The sequence below is a fragment of the Myotis yumanensis genome, unplaced genomic scaffold (genome assembly GCF_028538775.1).
Source record: "Myotis yumanensis isolate MYYU_CA2020_CCGP unplaced genomic scaffold, mMyoYum1.0.hap1 SCAF_19, whole genome shotgun sequence".
NCBI classification, from domain to species: domain Eukaryota; kingdom Metazoa; phylum Chordata; class Mammalia; order Chiroptera; family Vespertilionidae; genus Myotis; species Myotis yumanensis.
Window position 1 is genome coordinate 13,013,142 of NW_027223770.1, and position 25,414 is coordinate 13,038,555.

Sequence of the window (25,414 nt, forward strand, 5' to 3'; positions counted from 1 at the left end):
GGTGACCACACTGGCTAGGCTGTGGCCTGTAGTCCCACACCTGTGCCCACCTCAAGGCTAAGCCCTGGGCTGTACATACGTGATGGGTGGGCCATGGATGGCCGTCATGGCTGGCACGAATGTGCGGTACAGGGAATGGTTGAAGACGGGCGAGCGGATGTTGGCCAGGACGGCATCCAGGAGCGGCTGGCACAAGTACTGCTGCTTGGTTGGTGGTACCGGGGGTGGTGGGGGCGTGGGCTGGGACAGGATGGGTGGGGTCAGCAGCCTCCTCTTGGGAAGGCTCTCCTGAGCCCAAGACCCTCGTCCTTACTTACAGCCACACTTCCCGAGGCTCCCCACCCCCTCCTACCCCTGCACACAAAGATGGCCAATCCTGGACACAGTCTCCCAGATCCCCTCCCACCAGGGCCTGGCCTACTGCTTGGCAAGTGGAGGCAGGAGTGGAGGCAGCTTAAAGGAAAACCCACAGCTTGGATGTTGGAGGAAGCACCCACAGGCGACAGCTGGAGGGCAATTTCTCCCACCTCCCCAGCCCCCACAGTAGACCTACCTGGAAGAAAACTCCAAGCAGGGTGCCTAGGCTGAGTGGTGAGCCCCCTCTGCCCACTCTGGACAGGGAGGGCAGCTCTTAGCCTGTGGTTCCGAGTCACTGTCGGGTGAGCCCTGACATTCCCTGCTGCCTTCAGAACCTCACCAGACCACAGCACGCCACTCACCACCGCCATGTCATTCTTGAGTTTCTCCAGGGCGATCTCACACTTCTGCAGAGTTTTCAGAGGGCACCTGTGGGGAGAGGGTACGTGGCTGACCCTTTGTGCTAGAGGAGGGAGAACTGGCAGCTCTCGTGTGCTAATCCAACCACACCCATCTGACCTCCCCTGGACAGTCAAGGCCGGGAGCCTTGGCTACTGGAACCATCCACAGGAATCCAGAGCCTAAGGCCTGGTGGTCCCACCCCAGGAGCGGCTCAGTCCTGATCAGCAGAACAAGGCATAGGTAGGCCAGAGGCCCAAAGAGGGGTCAAGCCAAGAAGGCCTGTGGGCCATCAAACGCCAATAGGCCAGCCCCGCAGTGTCTAGCACTCTGTCCAGACAAGCAAACCAGGAAGGAGACACAGTCTGAGCCAAGGGAAGTAACCTGAAGGCCAGTCCACACGCAATTCTGTGGCGCTGGCCCAGCTCTGGCGCTGTGTCGAGAACCTGGCACTCCACCGCCTCCCGAGTGCTTCTTAAGGCTCTGTCTTATGAGGGCCCCAGAAACTGATGCTGGAGTTGGGCTGTGAGCTGGGCTGGCCCACAGCTGGCAAAGGTGGGGGTTGGGGCTTAGAGCCTCAGCAGACACATCTAAGTGGAGCCCCAGGCCCTTCTCTATACTCTGCATTGTCCTAGCCTGGCCAAGCAGCAGCCTGGGGCGCCCATGAGCTGTGGTTGTAGCACTGCCCTCTCTGGGGGCCCGAGGACATGCTCACCTCTTGGAGGGGTCAGTCAGGATGTCCAGAAGGCTCTTCATCTTACTCAGGTCCTTTTTTCTGTCTGGAACAGAAGAGGGGATACTAAGACACAGCCTAGGAGTCTGCCGCTCCCACCCCAACCCCCATGCAGGCCCCACCCTCACCTTCATTCTTGTCGATCTTGTTGATCATGCGGCGTAGGGGCTCGATGTACTTGGACAGTTGCTTCAGTTTGTCCAGGTACTGCTGCTCCTCGGCCTGGCTGGAGCCCGCTGGGCTCATGACTGAGCTGGGGTTTACTGCAGGACAGAGGCTGGTGAGCCCAGCCAGTCCACAAGGCCCGACTCTCTGCAAACCCTCAAGGTGGGGTGCTCGGGCTCCAAGGGGCTCGGGTTTGCTCACCCCTTACAAGCGAGGCCTCATGAGGGTGAGGGCGTTGCCCTCAGCATCTCAACTCCCAGGGTGAATGTAGGTGACATGATTGGCCCTGGGTCGCAGGTTACGCCCATCCCCAACCCGACTTACCGGGGGTGTTTAAAGGTCCCGGGGAGGGGACACTGAAGTTCTGCGGGGTGCGAGCTGTCACTGGACTCTGGGAGGGCTGTGGTGAGGGGCTCGGCAGGAAGCTACTGGGGGATGGGGCAGGGCCGGAGCTGCAGCAAAGGGAAAAGGAGCGTGTCTGTGAGCTGTGGGCACCAGCAGGGCCCTCCCTGTGAGCCAGGCAGGGAGGGGCACCCCGGCCAGGCCTACCTGACGTTGGAGTTGGGCTGTGAGCTGGGCTGGCCGGGCTGCGGGGACGGCTGTGGGGGAGGAGGCATCGACTGCGGGGTCTGCACCTGCTGGCCCGGCGACGGCGAGGACAGCATGGTGAGGCTGTTCTGGCTGACCTGGAAGTGGAGGGGGCTCAGCCTGCTCGCCTGCCACACACTCTCACTCCCCCTGTCCCCTTGTTCCCACCCGCTCAGGCTTGGAGACCCCACGTGGCTGCACGCACAGCCCCATCTCTCTCTCACAGCCTCACTGCATACCCTTGTCTTTCTTTGATGCCCTGCTTCTCAAATACTAATACAGACACGTGCCCCACCTCTCAGGTACCCATACACACGGTGACCAAGACCTGGCGGGGTAGCCCTTGCTCCATGGCGGGAGACCCATGAAGAACTGGACGTTCTGCGCTGAGACAAGCATCCCCATGTGCCTGCCTTTCCGAGGTGACTGTGGAGTGGGAGGCCAGGGAAGGCTGTGGCCTTGGAGGAGCTCTCCTCTGTAAACCCCGCTCTGTGATGGGCGAGACCATCCTTCACTTAATGGGAGCAAAGTGGCCCAGGTCAGCCCTCACCAGCATGCCTCACCTGGGGCTCTGGGTCTGGACCCGCAGGTCCCACTGTCACGTGAGTGGCTCAGCATCATTCTCAGAAGCTGCTGCCTTGTTTGCAGAGCCAGGGCTCACCCTACTCCCTGCAGTCCTCACTGAGGAGACACAACAGTCAACTACACGCTGTCTTCACTAGGGAAGTGCCTATTCCCCTATGAACTCCTCAGGATGAAACCACACACCCAAGGGCAGTGGTCGGCAAACCGTGGCTCTCGAGCCACATGTGGCTCTTTGGCCCCTTGAGTGTGGCTCTTCCTAAGCCTTAGGAGTACCCTAATTAAGTTAATAACAATGTACCTACCTATATAGTTTAAGTTTAAAAAATTTGGCTCTCAAAGGAAATTTCAATCGTTGTACTGTTGATATTTGGCTCTTTGACTAATGAGTTTGCCGACCACTGCCCTAGGGCTCTGGGACAAGGATGTGTGAAGCAGCCACTTTCCACTGTGAAGCTCAGGATGGCAGTTCCAGGTGGTGAGGACAGCTATGGGGAGACGCCTGCCTGCCAGCCCTGGGTTAACTAGCCTCTTCTGGAATAAGCCCCGAAGAGAGCTGCCTCGCCCAGCACTGAATGATGGTGGCATAAGGCCCGGCCCCTCCACACATCGGGTCACCCCAAAGGCCCTGCCACCCTGAGCACTCCCAAGGGTTGGCGGTGACTTCTCCCACAGCCTAGTCAACCTCCTTGCCCTCCTAGCACCACCTCAGAGCCTGCTTTGCATAGCCAAGCCCACACCCCGCCTCCAGAACCATCCAGTTCCACAGACCGACTGCCCTCTCCCACACACTCCTCCACGGTGGCATTGGGAGTGCTGGGTTAGGACCACTCGGAGTGGGTCGCTGCATTCCAGTCCTCTTGTCAGGGAGCAGGAAGGAACGTCTGAAAGAGCCCACAAGGAAAACAGGATGCCACCTTCCCTATTCACGAGGCGGGCGGGGGCAGGCACGGGGCCCTGCCCTTTCTCCCACACTGCCTGGAACAGGCTCCAGGAGCGAATGGCCGCTCCTCCTGTTCTCCGGCTTCCTCCCCACCCCACCGAGTGTGTGGGACGGAGCTGCAGGGGGCACAGAGGCCCATCACGGCACTTCCAACATGGCTGGGTCAGAGAGGCACCAACTCAAGCCAGAAGTGGAGGGGCTGGAGTGAGGGAGCCTGAGGGGAGCAACATGGTTCCAGGTGTCCTCCCCCTCCCCTCCCCCTGTGTAGGACGCCCTCACTGGGCCTGGATGCACTGAGTCCTGGGGCCCCATGACCCCTGCACTAGAACATATGCTCTAGAAGCTACTCAGGTGCCAACAAACTCCCAGGACTAGGAAGGTGAACAGGTCGCCTCACAAAAGTCCATTCAGAGAACCACACATGGTGCCAAGGGGGAGGCAAAGGCCTGGCACCCTCCCCGTAAAGGCCCCTCCCCACCTGCCCCCTGAGCCCCAACCCTTCCCCGACTCCAACCTGCTGCCACTCCCTGCCCTACAGTCCCTGAAGCTGCATCGTGCCTCACCCTCTTCCTGCCCCCAGGTCAAACCCTTTCACCTGGCTTCTCCCTGACCACCTGGGCCCCGCAGGCGCCCCACCTGCCCCAGAGTGCTTCAGCCTCTGTTCAAGCAGCTGTCCCTTCGGAGATGTCTGGCTTTTGTCTGTTGGCTAAAGCTAGTGCTTCTCTGAAGGGGAATGAGGCACCTGACACAGAAAGGCCACTTCACAGTCCACTGCCCACCTAAGTGTCTGAAACTGTACAGAGGGGGGCAAAAGTAGGCTTACAATTGTGAGTACACAAAAGTTTATTTTTGTATTATTATTTATTGTATTATTTTCCCTATGAACTGTCAACCTACTTTTGCTCTGCCCTGTATTTTAAGAGGCACCCTCAAGCACTCAGAACATGGGGAAATAGGGTACATTTTGCTCACATCCTCTGCTTTTGGGTTCCACGGAGCCACTGACATACACAGCTCCCCGAGGCACCAGACGGAGGGTCTAAGACACAGTGAAGAACAGCCTGCCTGAGCTGGGCACATGAGCTCAGTGGCGCTGCCTCTCCCCCAAGCCTCTCTCTCATGTCCAGCCCTGAGCTCTGGCTCCTCTGGCCCCTGTAGTCAACACTCTTTTTTTTTTTTTTAATATATTTTTATTGACTTTTTACAGAGAGGAAGGGAGAGGGATAGAGAGTTAGAAACATCGATGAGAGAGAAACATCGATCAGCTGCCTCCTGCACACTCCCCACTGAGGATGCGCCTGCAACCAAGGCACGTGCCCTTGACCAGAATCAAACCTGGGACCCTTGAGTCCGCAGGCCGACGCTCTATCCACTGAGCCAAACCGGCCAGGGCTGTAGTCAACACTCTTAAGGCTGCTAAGGGAAATCCCTTGGCCTCCGACATCTGATCTTTGCATCTGACAGCTCCTCTGGAAACATGCCCAACTCCTGCTGGTGGCAAACATTAGCCCTCAGAGGCCTTCAGAACGCCTCTCCGGCATCAGTGCTGGGAGGCCCACGGCTCCCAGGACTCCTGAGTCACCAATAACACACCTGAGACAGGAAGCAGCCACCCAAAGGCCCATGTCAAGAAAAAACTGGCCTAGTGAGGCAGCTAACAAGACAGTAAGCCCTGGTCCTCAGGTTCATGCCGGGTCTGATTGGCCTCTAGGACAGAGGAGAGAAGACAGCTAGCTGTGCCGCCTCAGTCTGTGCCGGGCTCATCAGGGGAGAACTGCATTCCAGCTCTGAATCTTTCTCTTCTGGCACATTCTGCCACAAACATGGGCATGTCTATCACAGCTACTGGCAAAGCCATAGAACGCTGCCACCCCATCACTTGCACATCACTCACAGGAAGTGAAAGCTCAGGTGGAAGTGACCTACTCAAGGTCACATGTCTAGCAGGGGAGCGCAAGCACCTCAGCGCCATCTGCTGCCCAGGGGAAGCAAGGACAAGTGGAAAGGGGGCCTGCAGAAGCAGGATGGAAGGCCAGGTGGATGCACAGAGCAGGCAAAGAGCAAGCAACCAGAGGCGGAAGGGCGGCGGGGCCGAGGGCAGCAAGGTGGGTCTGGAGAGCCTTGTGCTGCAAAGAAACCTCAGGGGAGGCTGGCAGCACCATGCACTCCAGCCTTCTTGGAACCACCCACATCCACTGGACATCCCTGGAACTGCCCCACGTTACTGGTCTCCTGCACGTGATGTGTCCCCAGAGTCACTCTCTAGAGCAAAGTGAGTCCCACTGTGGAGCCACCTGCTTACACCCACCAAGGGAGTGCTGGGACAGGAACCCATGTCACCCCTGGACTCCCATGGTGGGGGCACTGTGTCCTCCATGTGTCTGGCACAGACTTCTGCTTGGCTACGACCATCCATATCCCTGAAGCATCTGCACCACAACATGAAGATGCAGCCAGGGGATGGGTTGGAGGAGAGGCAGAGAAACTGGAGCCTCGGCTCAAGAAAGACTGATGAAAGAGGGTCTGACATTCTAATCTGCTTGTTTTCTTGAACCCAATTTGTTGCCAAAGGTAAAAAAAAACCAGACAGGCACTCTAGATACTGAAGCACATCCTGCTGTGGGCTATGTGCAGGTGGCCGGGGGTAGACAGTAGTCACACGCCATGCCATACGGACATGCCAAGGTCTGAGGTGTCAGCTGCTGAGAGCTTGGGTGAGACCCCTGTTAGGACAGCAGGGGTGGCTCCTCAATACATTTTTTTTAAATTTTTTTTTATTGATTTCAGAGCAGAATGGAGAGGGAGAGAGAGAGAGAGAAACATCAATAATGAGAGAGAGTCATTGATAGGCTGCCTCCTGCACGTCCCACACTGGGGACTGAGCCTGTAACCTGGGCATGTGCCCTGACCGGGAATTGAACCCTGACCTCCTGGTTCATAGGTCGACGCTCAACCACTGAGCCATGCCAGCTGGGCTGCTCACCCCATTTAAAAAAAATCGATTTTAGAGAGAGAGGAAGGGAGGGAGGGAGGGAGAGAGAGAAACAGAGAAACATTGATTGGTTGCCTCACCCTGACCGGGGATCAAACCTACAACCTAGGTAAGTGTCCTGACCAGGAATTGAACCCATGACCCTTTGGTGCACCAGGCAACATTCAACCAACTGAGCCACACCGACCAGTGCTTAATGATATATTTTTTGAATAAGCTATCTTTTTTTTAGAAGGGATTGGATTAGAAATACACCAATTCTGGAACCATGAACAACTGAATGCCCAAGATGTCTCTGGCCCTACGTGTGCGTGTATGTGTGTGGGAGGATAACAGGTTTAAACGCTGGAAATATCAGAGAAAGGCTGGGGCCACTACCTGCTAGGACTATAGATGTATCTCCCTAACAACAGAAAATGAATGCTAAAGTTTTGGCAAATCTGAGGTTTTAACAGCAAGCCCATTAGAATGGGAAGAAAGTCCCATAAGATAAGGAAACCTCATCTCCAATTTATTCTCAGAATCTTAAAATGGTGCCTGGCCCATGGAATGCACATGACTATTTGTTAAACAAATGTACCATAGAAGAATTCCAAATTTCCTACCATGAAAGAACCAGAAAATCGTATCCCTGAAAACATGTAATGTATACAGAAGTCTTTATCTACCTAGAAAGAGGGGTGTGTGGTAAATTCTATGCTCTACACAGCACACTCTACAGCAGCATGGTCTGACAACTTTTTGCTTCCATGGACTGACTTGTCTGATGATCTGTGGTGTCCAGGATGACAATCCCTGATTTCCCATGGGGTTACTGGGCACTTGAAATGTAATTAAATTTCAACTGACTATAACTTGAGAAATTAAATTTTCAGTTTTATTTAATTTTAATTAGTTTAAATGTAAATAGCTACATATGGCTAATAGCTACATAGCATTAGACAGCACAGCCCCAGAAAGCCAAACTACTTGCTTAGCTTCTGTTTTATTTTACCATGAAAATGACAACAGCATAACTATCTAAGACACTAACTTAGAAACAATGTTTTTATTGCTTTTAGACAGAAAGGGAGAGGGAAAGGGAAACATCAATCAGCTACCTCCTGCATGCCCCCTACTGGGGATCCCAAAACTAGGAATCGAACTGGTGACCTCTCAGTGCATGAAATGAGCCACAACCGCCAGGGCTAAAACACTAACATTTTTCTTTCTTTTAATCTATTTTTATTGATTTCAGAGAGGAAGGGAGAGGGAGAGAGATTCAAACATCAATGATGAGAGAGAATCATTGATTGGCTGCCTCCTACATGCCCCCCATTAGGGATTGAGCCTGTAACCTGGGCATGTGCCCTGACTGGAAATTGAACCATGATCTCCTGGTTCATAGGTTGATGCTCAACCACTGAACACTAACATTTAAAAAAAATATTTATTTTTACTGATTTCAGAGAGGAAAGGAGAGGGAGAGAGAGAAACATCAATGAGGAGAGAGAATTAATGATCGCTGCCTCCTGCACGCCCCCTAATGGGGAATCGAGCCCACAATCCAGGCATGGCCCTTGACTGGAATCAAACCTGGGACCCTTCAGTCCACAGGCCAACACTCTATCCACTGCGCCAAACCAGCTAGGGCAACAGTAACATTTTTAAAAGATATTTACTCCCACATTCTCTAGAAAATGAAAACATCAGAACTATCCAAAATATTAAAATAAAAATAAGCCCAGATATTTACTCACATCCCCTCAAGAAACAAGCCGGGTTTGGCCTCATGTAAGCTTGGTTAGGTACTCTGAGAGCCACTGTGAAGGAAGTCACAGAGATTACAGTGTGTCTCACAAAGGCGCTCAGAGGACCCCAAGCTTCCCAGGAGCCCTGGGCACCGCCCCGTAAATACCTGTGCTGAGGGCTCTCTGCCCAAAGGGATGGAGCTTGACTGGACGGCAGACACAGCGGTGGTGGGCGGGAACCGGGCTCTTACTTGCATCCCGCCTTGGGCCAAGGCTTCGGCGATCATCTTGAGGACAGAGGGACAACAGACAAGGTGATGCAACAAAGAAACTCAGTGCAGGGCAGGTGGAGAAGGGTGTGCAGCCTCCGTGACAAGTAGCTCCATGACAAGGGTGAGGGGCCTTCAGGGCTAGGGGCAGTCCGGCCTACATGTTCAAGCCCGCAGCATGGAGGCCCATCTAGGCATCAGGAATCTAGAGGAGCCGCCAAGAATGCTGCCTCCAGACCTTTCTGTTGTGTTGGACGCACTTCCTCGAGCCTCTGACCTGCTGATGCGCCCACGGAGCCTTCAAGGCCAGACCTCAATGGCCAAAGGGTGTTTTTAGGAGACCGAGCCCCTGGGACAGACTCTGAGAGAGTGTGCTCCGCCAAAGCTGGTCAGAAGTCAGCTGTCATTAAATTGGGGAAGAGGACAGGTAAACCAGCTCACCTTTCCTTCCCAACAGGATACTGCCTTATGCAACCAGCTCCGAGGGCCTGCACTCAAACTGTCCTTGTCTCCTCCAGGCGGTTAAGTTTCTACCAGGGAACCAGTTTATCACTAAAACCAGGGAGAGGTGGGCAAGGGAAGCCTGGGCCTCCGCTTAAAGCCTCGAGCTTACGAGGAGGTATGCCTCCCCCAGGGACATGGGTCAGGTCTGTCCTTAAACATACAAGATGATTCCAAATTCCAGAATTCCAGCCTGTCCTGGGACCACTCTCCTCATCAACTTATGCTTCTGAGAACATCGGGGCAGCACTGTCGTAGGTCAAGGCCTGGCTTGCACTGCCGGGAACCAGTGGCCTCCTGAGGCCTGGTCATTCTCACTCTGGGCTCGGAGTTGGGGATGGAGAACAGGCCTGGATACACTCCCAACTTTTCAGGTGAAACCAAGCTATAACAACTCAGCCCCTCGGAAAGGAAGAGGGGTGAACCATGGCGGGGGAAAAACATCTGTCCCACGAGGGTGTGGGCCAGTCCATGAGACTGAAGCGAAGCGGCACTGATGGCGATTCAGTCCATGCGGCGAGGTGGTGCCAGGACAGAGCTCAGAAGCAGGGGAAAGGGCTGAGGGGAGATCTCTGGCATCACAACTGTGTTCCACACTCACATTCACGGGTCACATGCAGCAGGCACCGCAAGCTGGGGGTGACACAGGCAGTAGCAGGTTCCAACCTGAGCCTTCCAATAGCGATGGGAATGGGGCAGCCGTCCCACTGGGCTGGGCGAAGACATTTCTGCGGCCACCCCAACAAAAGAACTCCCTGGGGGTGGGGGGCGAGGAAGGCATTCTGGTGTCTGCCAAACACGAGCGTGGTCCTGAAGAGCCCACCGCTCACAGCCCAGTTTAGACACAAAGTGGGATGTTGGGGAGGGTGTGAGGACAGGAAGCCTCGGGGAAACATGACTCCTACTCCCCAAGCCCAGGGTGGGGCCAAAAGCAGCTCTGTCCTGGGTTCGGCTCTCAGCCCATGGGCAGATGGGTGTACTAGTAAACGGTGTCCATTTACAACCACCAATGGGTTGCACATTAGGGTCAGTGGCCACTAAAAAGTGCTCTTGCCAGAGGGAGAAAGATCTGGAAGTAAGTCAGGCAGTACAAGAGAATTGCAAATTTTTTCCATGAAGAAACGAAAGTAATAAGGAATGGATGCTTAAATCTAATTTGCTGCTGACTGGTTTTCTTGTAACTGAGAAATCCTGGGAGGAAAAGCTCATTTTCTTTTAACCACAAATTCCAATGAAAACACAGCAGTGGTGTTTACTAGATCAGATGACCCAGGCAGCAAACACCCAGCAACTCACTCTGCCATTCTGCTGAGTGACCACATTGCTTTACCTCCCAACACACATCCACCCAGAAAGGAATTCAAGCTCCATCCTTAAGGCTGTGGGCTGCGGGCCTGGCTCCTCCATGGACACTAGTCAGGAGGGCCTGGAAGGAGGACAGAGAGCGTCCATACAGGGCGGCACATCAGGGAAGTATCTATTTTTTTTTTAAATCTTCACCCGAGGATATTTTTTCATTGCTTTTTAGAGAGTGGAAGAGAAGGGGAGAGACAGAGAGAAACATCAATGTGAGAGACACGTCAATTGGTTGCCTTCCACACCTGTCCCGACTGGGGTCAGGGATCGAGCCTACAACCGAGGTACATGCCCTTCACCAGAATCAAACCTGGGACCCTTCAGTCCAGGCCGATGTCCTATCCACTGAGAAAAACTGGCTAGGACAGGGAAGTATCTCTGATGATAATTCTTTTGTAACTTGAAAGTTATAATTAAGACTGTTGAACTTCAAGGGAAGGCAGGGGAGGGGTGAGTGGGAATGAACCTGTATGCATATATGCATAACCCATGGACACAGACAATGAGGTGGTGAGGGCCTGGGGGAGGATGGGAGCGACTGGAAGAGATTAAGGAGGGAAAAAGGAGGACCTATGTAATACTTTCCACAAACATTTTTTAAAAGTTATAATTAAGTTTCCATATACCAAAAAACAGAATGTTGAAAGATAAAAACATAGGGACTGTTTGGAAATGGAGACACACTCTGTTCTGGTTTTATCTGCAGTCACAGATAACATTTATGAAAGAAACAGAAGCTAGTGCAGCTACCCTGTGTAACCTAATAAGTCCCACTGTAGTGACAATGACATCAACTTTCTCGTTTACACAAATAACATTCCATACGAGAACCACGCATCTACATAACAGGGCACACCAATTTTCGTAGCACACCACACACCAAATTCAGCCCCTGGTTGAGCCCTGGCCACTCTTCAGGCCACACCACCATGGAGTGTTCGACAAGGCACCTCTTTTCTGTGCTGAGGGGACAGGGTTGAGAGACAAGGCATGGAGGGCTACCAGCTCGAGCCCAGCCTCAGCACTTCTTTCACAGAACCAGCACTTGCCCCTGCGAGCAGCAGTTCACATATGTAAAGCTGCGACACGTGGTCTCCATGTCCTGATGTCAAATGCACGGGCACCACATAGGAGTACTCGCTTGCATCTTTAAACGCCTAGCAGACGACTGGCTGACACAATTCAGGGGCACCAAAGTGACCCAGTGACTCACTTCTGGGAAGCATCAGGAAACCATCTAAAACCCAGCCATGCATTAGACATGCATCCCTGGTAACAGTAAAAAAATGAAAATAATCTCAGGATCCAAGAACAGTACATAAATTAAGGACAGCAGGATATATTCATAAAAGGAACACTACCTATAGAATAATGTTGACTGAGATATTTTAATTATAAAACGTTTTACCTCTATTGTAATGTAATAGCCATACACAAAATCCTATGTATGCCCTATGACCTCCACTACGTGAGAACTGGAAAGAAAAGATATCAAACTGTTTCTTCTAGTCTGAAATGTTTCCCTTATTTATAGTTCTCTTAAACTACCCACATTCTACAGTCACCACATATATTTAAAGTTTTGGGGTCCAAGTATCTCTAGCCTTGTGTTGTCCAGTTGCAAAGGAAGGCTGTGAATCCAGAGATTCTCCCAGGAAGGCTTGTCCACCCTGGGGACACCGCTGCTAATAGAATGCAGGGATGCCAGCCAATCGGGCTCCACAAAACTGCACTGCCTGCCAGGAGCCCAGAGGTGAACCAGCAGATCAGAGGCAGGGGACTGCCTGCCAAGGATCTGCGTCTGGGCTGAGGCACGGCACACACAGGCACTCGCACACCTGGGCTTCAAGAACGCTTCCTGTGCCGCCAGCACCCAGGAATCCCACCATGGGCCACAGAGGGCAGGGTGAGGCCTCTCACCCACCCTACCCAGCGCTGGTCTGTGACACACAGGAATGAGGTGACACTGCTCCTAAAAGAAAACCTGAAGGCTCATTCTTTATAAAACCAAACCCATCCACAAGAACTCAAGTACTTCATCCACCCCAGCTACGAGTCCCCCTCCTGAGAAGAAGAGGCCCCGTCCCCTCTGAGCGTTGCCTGCCAGCAGCCTTGTGCCTCCACCTGGAGGTAAAGAAGGTTACAAATCAAGGTTACTCTAGAGGGAACCGAGCTGGCTGGGCTGGGACCTCCAGCAGAAGCAAAGGGCAGAGTAACTGCTGGGAAAAGCAGCGCTGCACACAGGCTCATGCAGGGTACTGAGCACAAACAACCATGCCTGCTTCTGGAAGGTGGTGAGGTGCCAGGGAAGCGACAGGGAGTACACTTCCTTGAGCAAGAAGCCTAGAAATAAACCAGCAGGATGGGGCCAGACCTCGGTCTGAAGACATCAACCTTTCTATGGCAGCTCATTCCCAAACACCGATAAATGGGATGGAGAGAGAAGTTCTGCTTCAGGATGGCCCAGTGCAAGGTAAAAAATGCCAAGCTTCTCACTTTCCTACTAGACTGGACCCGAGAACCAGAAGTTTCCATTAAGAATGTTCCTGGGACAGAGGAGGGAGGGTCACTTTGTGACAAGGGCAGTGGCTTCTGTGGACTGGGTGGGCCGTGGTTCTGACCATGCACCTCCTTCTCTGCATGAGACACCAACAAGAGGGAGCCCAAGGAAGCCTGAGAACAAGCACAGGACACACAGCAATGGCAGCAGAGATGGACTCCAACCTCGTCACACAGGGCAGCCAGCCCCCGTCCCCGCTACAGGCGTGAAGTCCATCGTGTGTCTCACACAGGACCATGTCTGGGCACGCTGGTGACGTGGGGAACTCTGGGCCCAGGTCATTTGGTGCCGTGAGCCCAGAGGCTGCTAGGCTGGCTCAGCTGCATCGGAACACCGCAGGTTCCTCCCTTCGGCTAGCTTCTCCTCAGGCAGCTTCCCACAACTCCAGCCATGCAGCTGGGACCAGGAAGGACTGTTTCTGAGCGTCCCCCACAGGGAAATGTCATCTGACACTAAGAGAACACACCGAATCCCAGAAGTGCTTGACCTGTGGCCCTGCGCACTCACGGATAACGAGCGGGGCAGGAGTGCAGTGTGGCACCGGGTGGCTGTAGCCTCACATCAACTAGCATATCTGCTCCATTTAAAGCCAACACTCTTCTGAGCTGGACTATTGTGCTCTTACCACTGGGTGGAGACAGGAAGAACCGAGGCCCCAGACTGGATGTCCCCCCACCTCCGCACCAGCACTAGGGTAAGGAAGGGTGTCCATGGAGAAGTCACAGGGCCAAGCTCCAACCCTCAGAAACCAACAAGAATCTGGTCTCTACTACGAAAAGGCGGGACAAGGCCTCCTCCATCCATCAATATCCAATACCCAGAGGGTGAACGTGGTGGGCCTCGGCCACACTTCCCAGCACAGGAGTAAGCCCCAGAAGTCAGCCTGGCAGGGACCTCAGCACAACCCTGCGCTGTCAGCTGGAGCCAGATGCCACCATTCCCACGCTCTTTCTACTGTCCACCCCCTGCTAGCCCCGTACTCAGAGTTGAGGCAAGCATGAGACTAAAACACTCCCCTCTCCACTGAGTGGTCTAAGAAGGAAAGAGGTGATAAAGGACATCAGAGGAGAGGTGGGAATGGCACATGCACTATGCAGCTGGGGGACTCAGATATCATCAAGCAGAGCTGGCTACCTCATGACTCCAGGGACCAGATCCAGGAAAGCCATCATCTCGCAAAGTGCCAGGGAAGAGAAGACCCACGCTTTACCAACCTGGCCCTGATCCAAACAGGACCCTCGCCACAGAGCGCTGGAAATCCAGCTCCATTTGCAAGTGGACATGCACCTGCTAACTACAGAAGCCCTTGGCTCTGATGGCCCTCACCTGGACTCCAGAACCCACTATCTGGGGGGCCTGAGCTGTCGGCGCTGTCTGCTGCTGCACCGGTGGCTGCACCTGGGGCTGCTGCACCACCATCGGAGCTCGGACCTGGGGGAGGAAGGGAGAATTCGATTTGGAGCCACGGAGAGCAGAGCACCCACTACTTCTGGGGGAGCTTTGATGTTCGAAGCTTCTCATGAGGAGGATGGGATCGTTATGTCTTCACTGGTTATTATGTCACCTTAATAGCCGTTCCTTATCCTTTAGCTCATGAGCAATGTCCCACACCAGCCTGTCTTTGAGTTGCACAGTGGAGTCCCACTTTCTCTAACTCTGGTGAGAAGTACAGCTTTCCCACTGAGATGTCATCACCATCTATCACTGCAAACAAAGCAATGGCTCCAACCACACAGCCCAGTCTTCTCAACCTTGGCCCAAGCACACTGACAGTCTATAAGAGTCCCACTCAGAGCCCTGATGCCTCAAAAGAAACCAGAGTGGATGGCCAGCCAGCAGAAGGATGGCTCCTAGGTGGCAGGTCTACTAATACCTGCTTCTCCCAACTATCCCCAGCCTTTCAGCCTGCTCCTGTGAGCCTTCTATTCACTTGCCACTCAATTCAGGCATGGTCTATCCTTACTCCATTCAATGAGTCACACATAGAAAAGGTCATGAAAACCAAGGAAACGAGCAAAAAAACCCCACACATAAAAATAGCCCTTTGATGTAGCTACTCCTAACTTGGTGGCAATATTCTGTCCTCTGTGTAAACGTCACTGACTGGATTTTTGCTTTGTACAGAGATGCATAATAAGACTGAAAGTAACATTTTATATTAATACCCTCCTCAAAAATATGGTAATGGCAGGGATATTTGATCAGAAACTCTGAGCAAGTAGCAAACCACCATGGATGCTTAATGGAGGTGACAGGTCCTTCCCACAGTGAGAATGCACTTGCTGTCACCTATCTAGTCATCAACAATCCTAAAATCATCCATAATTTTAAAATGGCCACGGCCACCACCACAATCAGCCATGCTGCTTGGAAGACAAACTGCTACTCCTGCAGCAGGCACCCCCAGTGCAGGCTGCAGCAGCTCTTGGAATGCACACTCCCTCGCTGAGCCAGACGTGAAGGTCAACATGGGAAAGGGTCACCTGAGTCCCATTGCTTGAAGAGAGGACATGCCATCTATAGCCAAAGAGCTTCAGAAACTGCTAATGGCCACAAGCTTCATGTGATACCAGAGAAGAGCCACGGCCTACCACAAGTCATGGGTACTCACAAGCTTCAGCGGAGGTTGGGGGTATAGCATCTGTCCAGGTAGGGCCGGAGCCTGCGACACCAAAGGCTGGGTCTGTGACTGTGGCGGGAGCTGTGATGGTTGGTTCTGAGCCACTGGTGGTTGCTGAGGCTGTGGCTGTGGCTGGTGGTGCTGTGGGTGATGCATCTGCTGCAGCTGCTGGGGCAGGGCCTGGGAGGGGGGAGGCTGTGGCTGCTGCATTGGTGGCTGCTGCATTGGCGGCTGGGCCTGCAAAGCCTGCTGCTGCTGCTGTTGCTGCAGCTGCAACTGTGCCATCCTCTGCAGCTGCTGCTGCTGCTGTATCTAGGGGCAGAACAAGTAGCACTCCGTCACCCCATTGGCCTCTGGGCCCTGTGCCAGCCTTGCCCCAGGAAGCCTGCCTGGGCTGTCCTCACACGGGGCAGAGGGAGCACTTCCCACAGAGAACACTGAGGAAACACCAGGAGTGCACTTGTGCCCTGGCCATCAGACGCTGGCTGGTCTACCCCTAGACCTGAGAGGATGGAAGATTCAAGGGAAATATTGGGAGAGTTTAGTAAGAGTAACATATGGATGCAGTCCTATGGAGGCTGGGATAAACGCTCAGGTGACTCAAATCTCCAAGGTCCCTACACTGGTCAATAGTACGAGCCTCACGAAGATGGCCAATGTCTGATTTTCAGGATGAAGATGAAAGGTGGGACTGAAGACTCACTGTCGGTTCTGAGAGGGTGGCCACTGAGAAAAGGAGTCAGCGAGCTAAGGCCTGGAGGAGGTAGAAAAGTGAAGGTCCCCTCAGGGATTCCCTCCCTCAGCCAAGAGCAGACCTAACAATAGATGCTTAACATGTCTGATGCTGACTGTAAACCATGGGGGGTGGGGTGACTGTTTTCTTAGGAGCAGGGCTCTAATGTGACATTGCCATGACCCTGTAGGACACTAGATGTAGGTCGATTAGTGCTGTGTTCAGGCACCAAACAAGCCCACGTGATGGCTCAAGCATTCATGCATCTTGGAGAGTTCGTCTCACTTCTTGATTCATTAACTCTTATATGAATCGCTTGCACCCAGAGCCTCCACTGAGTCAGCCCCCAGCACGTAGTAGGTCTGCAGCTAGATACCCAAGTCTGGCAGAGAGGCCAGTCTTGTGAGATCAGATTACCTCCTAGCAAGTCAGGGCCTATTTTTCCTCCATGTTCTAGGTTCTGTGGGAAGCTCATGAAGAAGGAAGCTGAGGCACCAGGGGTCAGGAGGATCCACTACTGGCTCTGAGTCCCTACACCCATCACAATGGCTGGTGCGTGTCCAGAGCTCCAACACCACAGGAGGGAGGCCAAGTACAGGAACAAGAGCACCTGGTACCTGTTGCTGGTTTTGATGGTGCAATTTAAGCAGATGCTGCTGCTGCTGCTGCTGCTGCTGGAGCTGCTGCTGCTGCTGCTGCACCACTGCCTGGAACTGCTGCTGCATGGCATTCTGCTGAGCCTGGAACTGCTGCTGCTGCTGCTGCTGCAATGCCGCCTGCTGCTGCTGGAACTGCTGCTGCTGCTGTTGCTGCTGCTGCAACGCCACCTGCTGGAGCTGCAGCTGGGCTGGAGACAGACCCGGAATCAGGCCCAGCTGTACCAGGCCAGCAGAGCCCATTGCCCAGGGCTATGCAGAAAGGGAGGGTGGTAAGACCATCTGCTGCCCCACCTGCTGCTGGGATTGAACATATGTGATGGGAGCAACATTTGTGTGGATTATGAAACTTACTATTATGAATTGTTCTATAATAATAAAGAAAAAAGAAAAGAGCTAAGTCTTTTGGATAGCCAAGAAGCCCAGCCTCTGGTAACTACCAATCTACTTCCTGTCTTTATGGCTTCGTCCATTCTGGACATTTCAAATTAATGGAATCTCACAATATGTGGTCTTTTTTGATGGGCTTCTTTCGCTTAGCATAATATTTACAAGGTTCACCCATGATGTAGCACATATCAATATTTCATTTATTTTTATTGCCAAATAGGATTCCATTATACTAGTGGTTCCCAACGTGGGGCACATACCCCACAGGGGGCGCAATTCGAGAATGAGTTATTAACAGTGAATTTTTTTGCATTTCTTATGGTTCTAGGGGCCTCATATACAGTATATAAATATATACTGTGACATATTTATGCATTTCAGTTCTCTATTATGTTTTGAAACTTTACTTGCTATTTTTTCATATCACTTCATATTATTATTATTTTTAAAAGATTTTTATTGATTTCAGAGAGTGAAAGGGAGAGAGAGCCAGAAACATCAATGGTGAGAACGAATCATGGATTGGCTGCCTCCTGGCTGCCCCACACTGGGGATCAATTCCACAACCTGGGCATGTGCCCCAACTGGGAATCAAACCATGACCTCCTGGTTCATAGGTCAACGCTCAACCACTGCGCCATGCTGGCCAGGCTTATTATTATCCTATATCCTATATAATAAAAGGCTAATATGCAAATTGTCCCCTCGACCAGAAGTTCAACCATGAGTTCGACCAGGGGGTGGGGCCGGCCTGTCAACCACCTACAGCCCCTCCCCCCTGCCGGCCCAAACCGGGTGGGCTGGCTGGACCTCACCTGTGCACAAATTCATGCACCAGGCCTCTAGTTTTTTAACTATTTCTTAGGGATTTCTTCCTCAGTACTTCAACTTTCATTCTTTTATTTTTCTCTTTCATGGATGTCATGTTCTTTGGGAGATGGTTTAGACCAAGTTAATGGCCTTTTAGGCTTCCTCCACGTGAATAGGAGTTCATTTTTTGAATAAGAATTATATGTTAAGGGGGGTGGGGGGAGAGGCATCAGTATTTTAGAGATGCTTAGGTAGGGCATGGCCAAAAAAAGATTGGAAACCACTTCACTATACGGATTTCCCACATTTGGTTTATCCATGCATCAGCTATGGGCATTTGGGTTGTTTCCACTTTGGGGCTATTATAATGATGCTGATATGAGCAATCATTTATAAGATTTTCTATGGAGCAGTTTCTTTTGGAGTAATGAAAAGGTTCTAAAATTGATTGGAGTGCTGGTTGCACAACTCTCTGAATATACTAAAAACTACCAAAGGTTTCACTTTAAATGGGAGAACTATATGGTATGTGAATTATATCTAAATAAAGCTGTTATAAAATTAAAAAAAAATATGGAGAGAGATCCATTGTATACTTTGTCCAGCTTCTACCTATGGAACCATTTTGTGAAATTATAACAGAATAACACAGCCAGAATATGTGCTCATCTGTGCAGGTGTAAATATTAACTTCTATACAATTTTCTCAACTGAGTAGATTACAGTCAAAATACTGAACAATTCCAACACCACAGGGATCCCTAGGAGTGCCATCTGCTTCAGCAACCCCATCCTTCCACCCATGGCAACAACTAAGGTGTCCTCCATTTCTGAAATGTTGCCATTTAAAAAACGTTACATAAGTGGGACCATACAGTATGGTTAGTTTTTTTCATTCAGCATAATTCTCTGAATATCATCCAGGCTGTAACAACTTTAAAATTGACTTTAAAGAGAGAAAGAAAGAGGGAGGGAGGGAGGGAGAAAGGGAGAGGGAGAGGGAGGGAGGGAGGGAGGGAGGAAGGGAGGGAGACCTATTAGTTGTTCCACTTATTTATGCATTTATTGGTTGCTTCTTGTATATGCCTTGACTGGTAACTGAACCTGCAACCTTGGTGTCTTGGGATGACACTCTCACCAACTGAACTCCCCAGCCAGGGCTGTTCATGTACACTTAAATAAAGTATAAAGTTTAGGCATAGTTTAATCTCTTTTCCAAACACAAGGACCTGAGAACCTTCTCTATTTTTTTTTTTAAGAGAGGTAGGGAAAGGGAGAGAGAGAAACATTGATGTGAGTGAGGCAGCGATCATCTGCCTCCTGCATGCCCCCTACGGGGGATTGAGCCCACAACCCAGGCATGTGCCCTGACCGGAATCAAAGCAACAGCCTTTTGGTACACAGGATGCCGCCCAACCAACTGAATCACACTGGCCAGGGCAAACCCTATTTTTTAAAGTAGGTTTTATGTGCCCATAATAGACCTGATTTCCTTGATATATTCCCCCCTCTGACTTCCATTTATTTTGGTCCTTGTTTATCAACTTATGGCCACACAGCAGACTTATAAGAATCAGGATAGAATAATGACTAGGGGTACAGCCTCTGACCCAGACTACCCTGACTCAAATCCCAACTCTGTCACTGTTCTATGCCTCAGTTTCCTACACTGGACTAATAAATAACCTATTATAGGTAGAATACTCAAAATAGTGCTTGGAATGTAGCAGGTCCATATGGAGGTTAGCTCTGAATATTATTATTTTATAGAGGTAATATCTGTTTACACCAAGAATTCTCAACCTTATCCTTACTGAAATTTGGGCCAGATAATCCTGTGTTATGGGGGGGCTGTCCTGTGCATGTAAGGTGTTTAGCAGCATCTCTGGCTTCTATCCACTGGATGCCAATAGCACCCTCACAGTTGTGACATCAAAATGGTCTGTAGACATTGCCAAATGTTCCCTAGGGTGCAAAATCATTGAGAATTAATGGTTTAGATTCACTACCTTACATGAAAAATATTTCTTCTCCTATCTTAAACCTGCCATGTTGAGAAGGATGGTCTGAGAAGAGGAAATGGTGAGCAAATAAAAGTATGTCCTTAAAAACCTTTTAATGAAGGTTCCTTAGGCTTTATTTACCTAAAAATGTCTGTTTCCTCCTATTCCTTGGAAGTTTTACTGGCACATAACTGTGGTTGGCAGCTCTATTCTCAGCACTCTAACCACCTCCTATCTTCTTGACTCCGTCACTGCGTCTGCTGAGTTGACCTCTTGCTCCTTACAGAAACTGGCCATTTTTAAGAGATTCTTCTGGCCTTTGGTATTCTGTTTCACAACAGGTTAAGACATGGATGCTTTATTTAACCGGTGTGGGTGTACTGAGCTTTTCTAAGCCATCATCTCCTCACATACTACTGTGCTTCCATTCTCTCCACTTGGTCCTTTTATTAGATATTAGACTTTCTGATTTTATCCTCTACATTTCTTACCCTCCTATTTTCCATGTCTGCTTCTCTGGGCTACATTCTACAGAATTTCTTCAAATGTAGCTCTAGTTCACAAATTCTTTCTTCAGCTATATCTAATGCACTGTTTATTCATCCATACTTTTTCTTTCATGAATTTTATTTCTCAGCTTCTAAAAGTTCTATTTGGTTCCTTTTCAAATCTGCGTGGTCATTCCAGAGAGTATCACAGTGCTTGTTCATTTGGGATTCCATCCTTTATTCTTTTAGCATGCCAAGCCCATACCTAACAATTGCTATGTGTGTGGTCCCTGGGGATTTCCACATCTGTTTATTGTTTCTGTTCTTCCTCATGGTGCCTTTGCTTCCTTTCATACCTACTGATCTTTGACTGTGTGCTCAATGCTTGACCTTAACTGCAATTCCAACAGTACTAATCTTGGAAGCATTCTCCTCCAATCTGCCCTTGCTTCTGGGGGTGCTAGGTATGCCAAGGACCCTAGCACAAATCCTGCTGGATGGAGGGACCCCAAAGCTTGCTTTTCCTATCTTGCAGTGAGCCAGGGCACAGCAAGGGAAAGAGCATCCTCTAATTCTGCCAGCCAAGCAATCCAATATGCAGCCTACCCAGGATCTAGTTATCCAGAAGAAGGAGGGTTCCTCAGCACCCAGTCTGTCAAACAGCCAGAAATAGGACTGATTTTTAAAGTCGGTTTTTACATGCACATGATAGAAAATTCATTGAGGAACAAAATGTTCAGAGGGACAAGTAAGTCTCGCTAAAACCCTGTACCCCAGCCCACAGCCTTACCCACAGTCAGAATTTGTGCTTCTTATGACTAACCTGGGTCACTTGGAGACTATCACAGTGTGCCCTAGACTGTCCTTTGAGAACCCTGGCAAAACCTCTAAGGCCCTGCCCTCTGGGATTATGGCTTGAAGTGGCCTTAATCACACAGTGGCATTTGGAAAAAATGTTAGAAAGGGAGAGCAAATGCCCATTGGGCCATGACACATATTTCAGGTAGACCAGGCAGGCAAGAGGTCAAAGGTAGGGAGGGAAGGTCTCTACCAGAGGCAGCAGCAGGACATGAAAGTAGAGAGCCCACTTCAAACTTCCTCTAGTGCCACACAGGAGACCAGGTCCTTCCGAAGCTGAAAACAGGATGTGGGTCAAGGTCAGACTGGGGAAGATACGAAAGCTTTTGCCACTGAACTTCTGACAAAGTCTTAGGTGTGAGACTGTAAGACAAATCATAGATAGGAGCATTCTCAACTCACACATTTTAAAACTATTTTTTATTATAAAATATAAGTTTGGGATTTAAAAAAACAAACAAAAAACCTCAACCAGTACACCAGAGTATAACGTAAAAAGGAGCCAGGGCCGGTACCTCTCTTACACATTCTTCCATAAGCTATCCCGTGTGTGTATCATGTGTGCTGGTATGACAAAGGGGGACAAAGGAGCTCAAGATGAAGAACCAGCCCTAACCGGTTTGGCTCAGTGGATAGAGCGTTGGCCTGAGGACTCAAGGGTCCCAGGTTCGATTCCGGTCAAGGGCATGTACCTTGGTTGCGGGCATATCCCCAGTGGGGAGTGTGCAGGAGGCAGCTGATCGATGTTTCTCTCTCATCGATGTTTCTAACTCTCTATCCCTCTCCATTTCTCTCTGCAAAAAATCAATAAAATATATTAAAAAAAAAAAAAGATGAAGAACCAAGTGAAGGCCTAAGAGTCTGATGGCAAGATATCAGTAAGGAGAAGAGAATGAAGACCCGAGGAGGAAGAGGATGGCTGGGGATGGAAGATTCCAATGCAGGATTGGTGAGAATGAGAACACACGTGCCATCTGAGAAGAGCAAGGCAATGCTAATACAGTAAATCCAACAAAGAACAAGGCGCTCAGGTCAGGCAGCCTGGGTTTGACCCCAGCTATAGGTCATGCTACCTTCTGGGGAAAGCAGAGGCAATGGCACTGCCCTCTTCATAGGTTACTATGAGGGATACACGACAAAAATACATTGAAACACCACAACCCACACACAAGTGTTCACAGCAGCTTTATGTATAACCGCCCCAAACTGGGAACAACCCAAAGGTCCTTCTAGGGTGAATGCATAAGTAAACTTAGCACAGTCAGTCCGTGGGACACTCATGGAACACTACTCAGCAATGAAGAGGAGTGAATGATTAATACAACTTGGAGGATCTCAAGGGCATTATGCTGAGTAAAAAGAGCCAATCTCAAAAAGTCAGACATTATATGATGCCACTGATAAAACATTGGCAAAGTGACACAATTATAGAGAACAGATCAGTGACTGCCAGGGCTTAGGGTTGGAGGGCATGTGTGATTATTAGAAGGTATACAACAGCCCTAGCCAGGTTGGCTCAGCAGATAGAGCAGTGGTTCCCAAACTTATTTGGCCTACCGCCCCCTTTCCAGAAAAAATATTACTCAGCGCCCCCTGGAAATTAATTTTTTTTAAATTTTAATAGCAATTAAACAGAAAGATATATGTATTAATGTTTCTACCTTTTTCGTAAAATATAGTAAAGAAAGGTGTAAATTAGAAACATTGAAGTTTGAAATTATGAAACTATTTATTGAACTCAGAATAGAAAGGTAATACAAAAAAAGTTAAAACAAATGCACCTGTAGCCATCACCACCCCCCAGGATCGCTGCAGCGACCACCAGGGGGCGGTAGCGCCCACTTTGGGAATCACTGAGATAGAGTGTCAGACTGCAGACTGAAGGGTACAGGGTTCAATTCTGGTCAAGGGCACATGCCCAAGTTGTAGGCTCAATACCCAGTAGGGGGCATACAGGAGGCAGCAAATCAATGATTCTCTCCCATCATTGATGTTTTTATCTCTCTCTCCCTCTCCCTTCCTCTCTAAAATCAATAAAATATATTTTTAAAAAAGGTATACGATAGCCCAGCTGAGAGACATAGGTTAAGCGACAACCTATGAACCAGGGAGTCACGGTTTGATTCCCAGGCAGGGCACATGCCAGGGTTGTGTGCTTGATCCCCAGTAGGGGGTGTGCAGGATGCAGCTGATTGTGTCTCTCTCATCGAAGTTTCTATCGCTCTATCCCTCTCACTTCCTCTCACTCTAAAAATCAATAAAAAAATAATTGAAAAAAAGAGATATACAACAGCTTGTTGGTGGTGATGGAACAGTTCTGCATGCTGACAGTGCTGATGGTTACTCAATTCCACATATGATAAAATCTCATAGAACTACACACATGTAAGTGCATGCACAAGAATGCATATAGGAACTGCTGACGTCTGAATAGTCTCCCTGAGTTGAGCACTGTCCCCATGCTCATTTCTCAGCTTTGATGATGTACTAAGATATTATCATTGGGGAAGCTGGGTGAAGGGTACATGGGAACTCTGCACTACTCTGCAACTTCCTGTGACTCAAGTATTCTAAAAATAAAATATTCTATTAAGGAAAAATAGTGTCGAAGCACTTTGAAGTCCTGAAGTACATTCCAGGTACTAAGTAAATGTTTATCCAAGGTCCATCAAGAGGGGTCCTAGAAAGAAAAGAAGACCTGCACTACAGTCCAGCTCCTGGAAGGGGCAGCCGAGTACAGAAGACAAGGGGCCGTGTGCTGCAGAGAAGTGCAAAGAGGGCAAGGGCAGCACTGGAAGAGACGGCTCCCGAGAGCGGGGCAGTCTAGGGATTGTGAGATGCTAACAGCACTTGTTCATGACCAAGAACACTCCTGAGACATAACAGTTTCTCTTACAGCTACAAAATACAAGTCCTTGGATGGAGCCCCAGATCACTCCAACCTCCTCCGAGTCCTCCACTCTCACCCCGGGGTAGGAAGAGGGCCTCAGTGTCACTTAACTCTCCTGGTAGCCCACAGAAGGCTTGGAGCCTTTTCTCATCACACCAACAAAGATAAAAAGACAGAGCTCCTTGGAGCTTCTCCAACCACCTTAAGCAAAGGAATAAAATGCATGCCGCTTCCGAAGAAAATGGCAGGTTTTCTGAAAATTGTGGTACTCACTCTGTGGAGTTGCCGTGGACACAACAGCCATGCCATGAGGGGCCATCCCTGAGGTGCCGGGGGGCGGCTGTCCAGAGAGAGGCATCGGCTGCCCCATGGCACCAAGGCCTCCCATCCCACCTAGGGACTGTCCTGGGCCCCGAGAGGGCATGCCAATTCCGGCTGCTCCTGCAGCGGGTCCGCCAGTCAGGCTCTGTAGTGCATTCATAGGGTCTGTGGGAACACAAAGGCACAGCATCTCAGGAAGTGCCCGCGGAGCGGAAATCAGGTGAGGCTCTGAAGGCTGTGAGGCCTCATGGAGCACCCACTTCTTGCTACCTCCAGGCTCTACTGCCTCAAAGCCCCAACTGGTCAGAGTCCTGGAAGCCTCCCAGATGCTGACCTAACTGCCGGTCACAGCCCGGGGCAGGGCGCCCTGTGTGTTTATGATTGCCTCTGGACCATGAGCCCTCCTGGGCAGGGAGCACTCCTAGTCAGGCCTGTACTAGGGTCCTAAGATTGAAGGACAAATTTGCCCT

General features: G+C 50.5%; 1 protein-coding gene across 5 annotated transcripts in view; it reads right to left on the reverse strand.

The window, feature by feature from the left end:
• The window catches only part of MED15 (mediator complex subunit 15), a 62,146-nt gene that overhangs the window by 2,374 nt on the left and 34,358 nt on the right, over nucleotides 1-25,414 (reverse strand). For 2 of the 5 annotated variants that reach the window (XM_070400079.1, XM_070400084.1), the window contains 11 exons: nucleotides 24,897-25,109; nucleotides 17,146-17,375; nucleotides 15,787-16,107; nucleotides 14,502-14,606; nucleotides 8,657-8,776; nucleotides 2,204-2,340; nucleotides 1,979-2,106; nucleotides 1,618-1,752; nucleotides 1,472-1,535; nucleotides 720-786; nucleotides 80-240 (listed from right to left, as the gene is read on the reverse strand). In XM_070400079.1, coding sequence (XP_070256180.1) covers nucleotides 80-240; nucleotides 720-786; nucleotides 1,472-1,535; nucleotides 1,618-1,752; nucleotides 1,979-2,106; nucleotides 2,204-2,340; nucleotides 8,657-8,776; nucleotides 14,502-14,606; nucleotides 15,787-16,107; nucleotides 17,146-17,375; nucleotides 24,897-25,109 — 1,681 coding nt within the window. The remainder of the gene's footprint in view (nucleotides 1-79; nucleotides 241-719; nucleotides 787-1,471; nucleotides 1,536-1,617; nucleotides 1,753-1,978; nucleotides 2,107-2,203; nucleotides 2,341-8,656; nucleotides 8,777-14,501; nucleotides 14,607-15,786; nucleotides 16,108-17,145; nucleotides 17,376-24,896; nucleotides 25,110-25,414) is intronic. The other 3 variants (XM_070400080.1, XM_070400081.1, XM_070400083.1) reach the window with 3 other exon arrangements.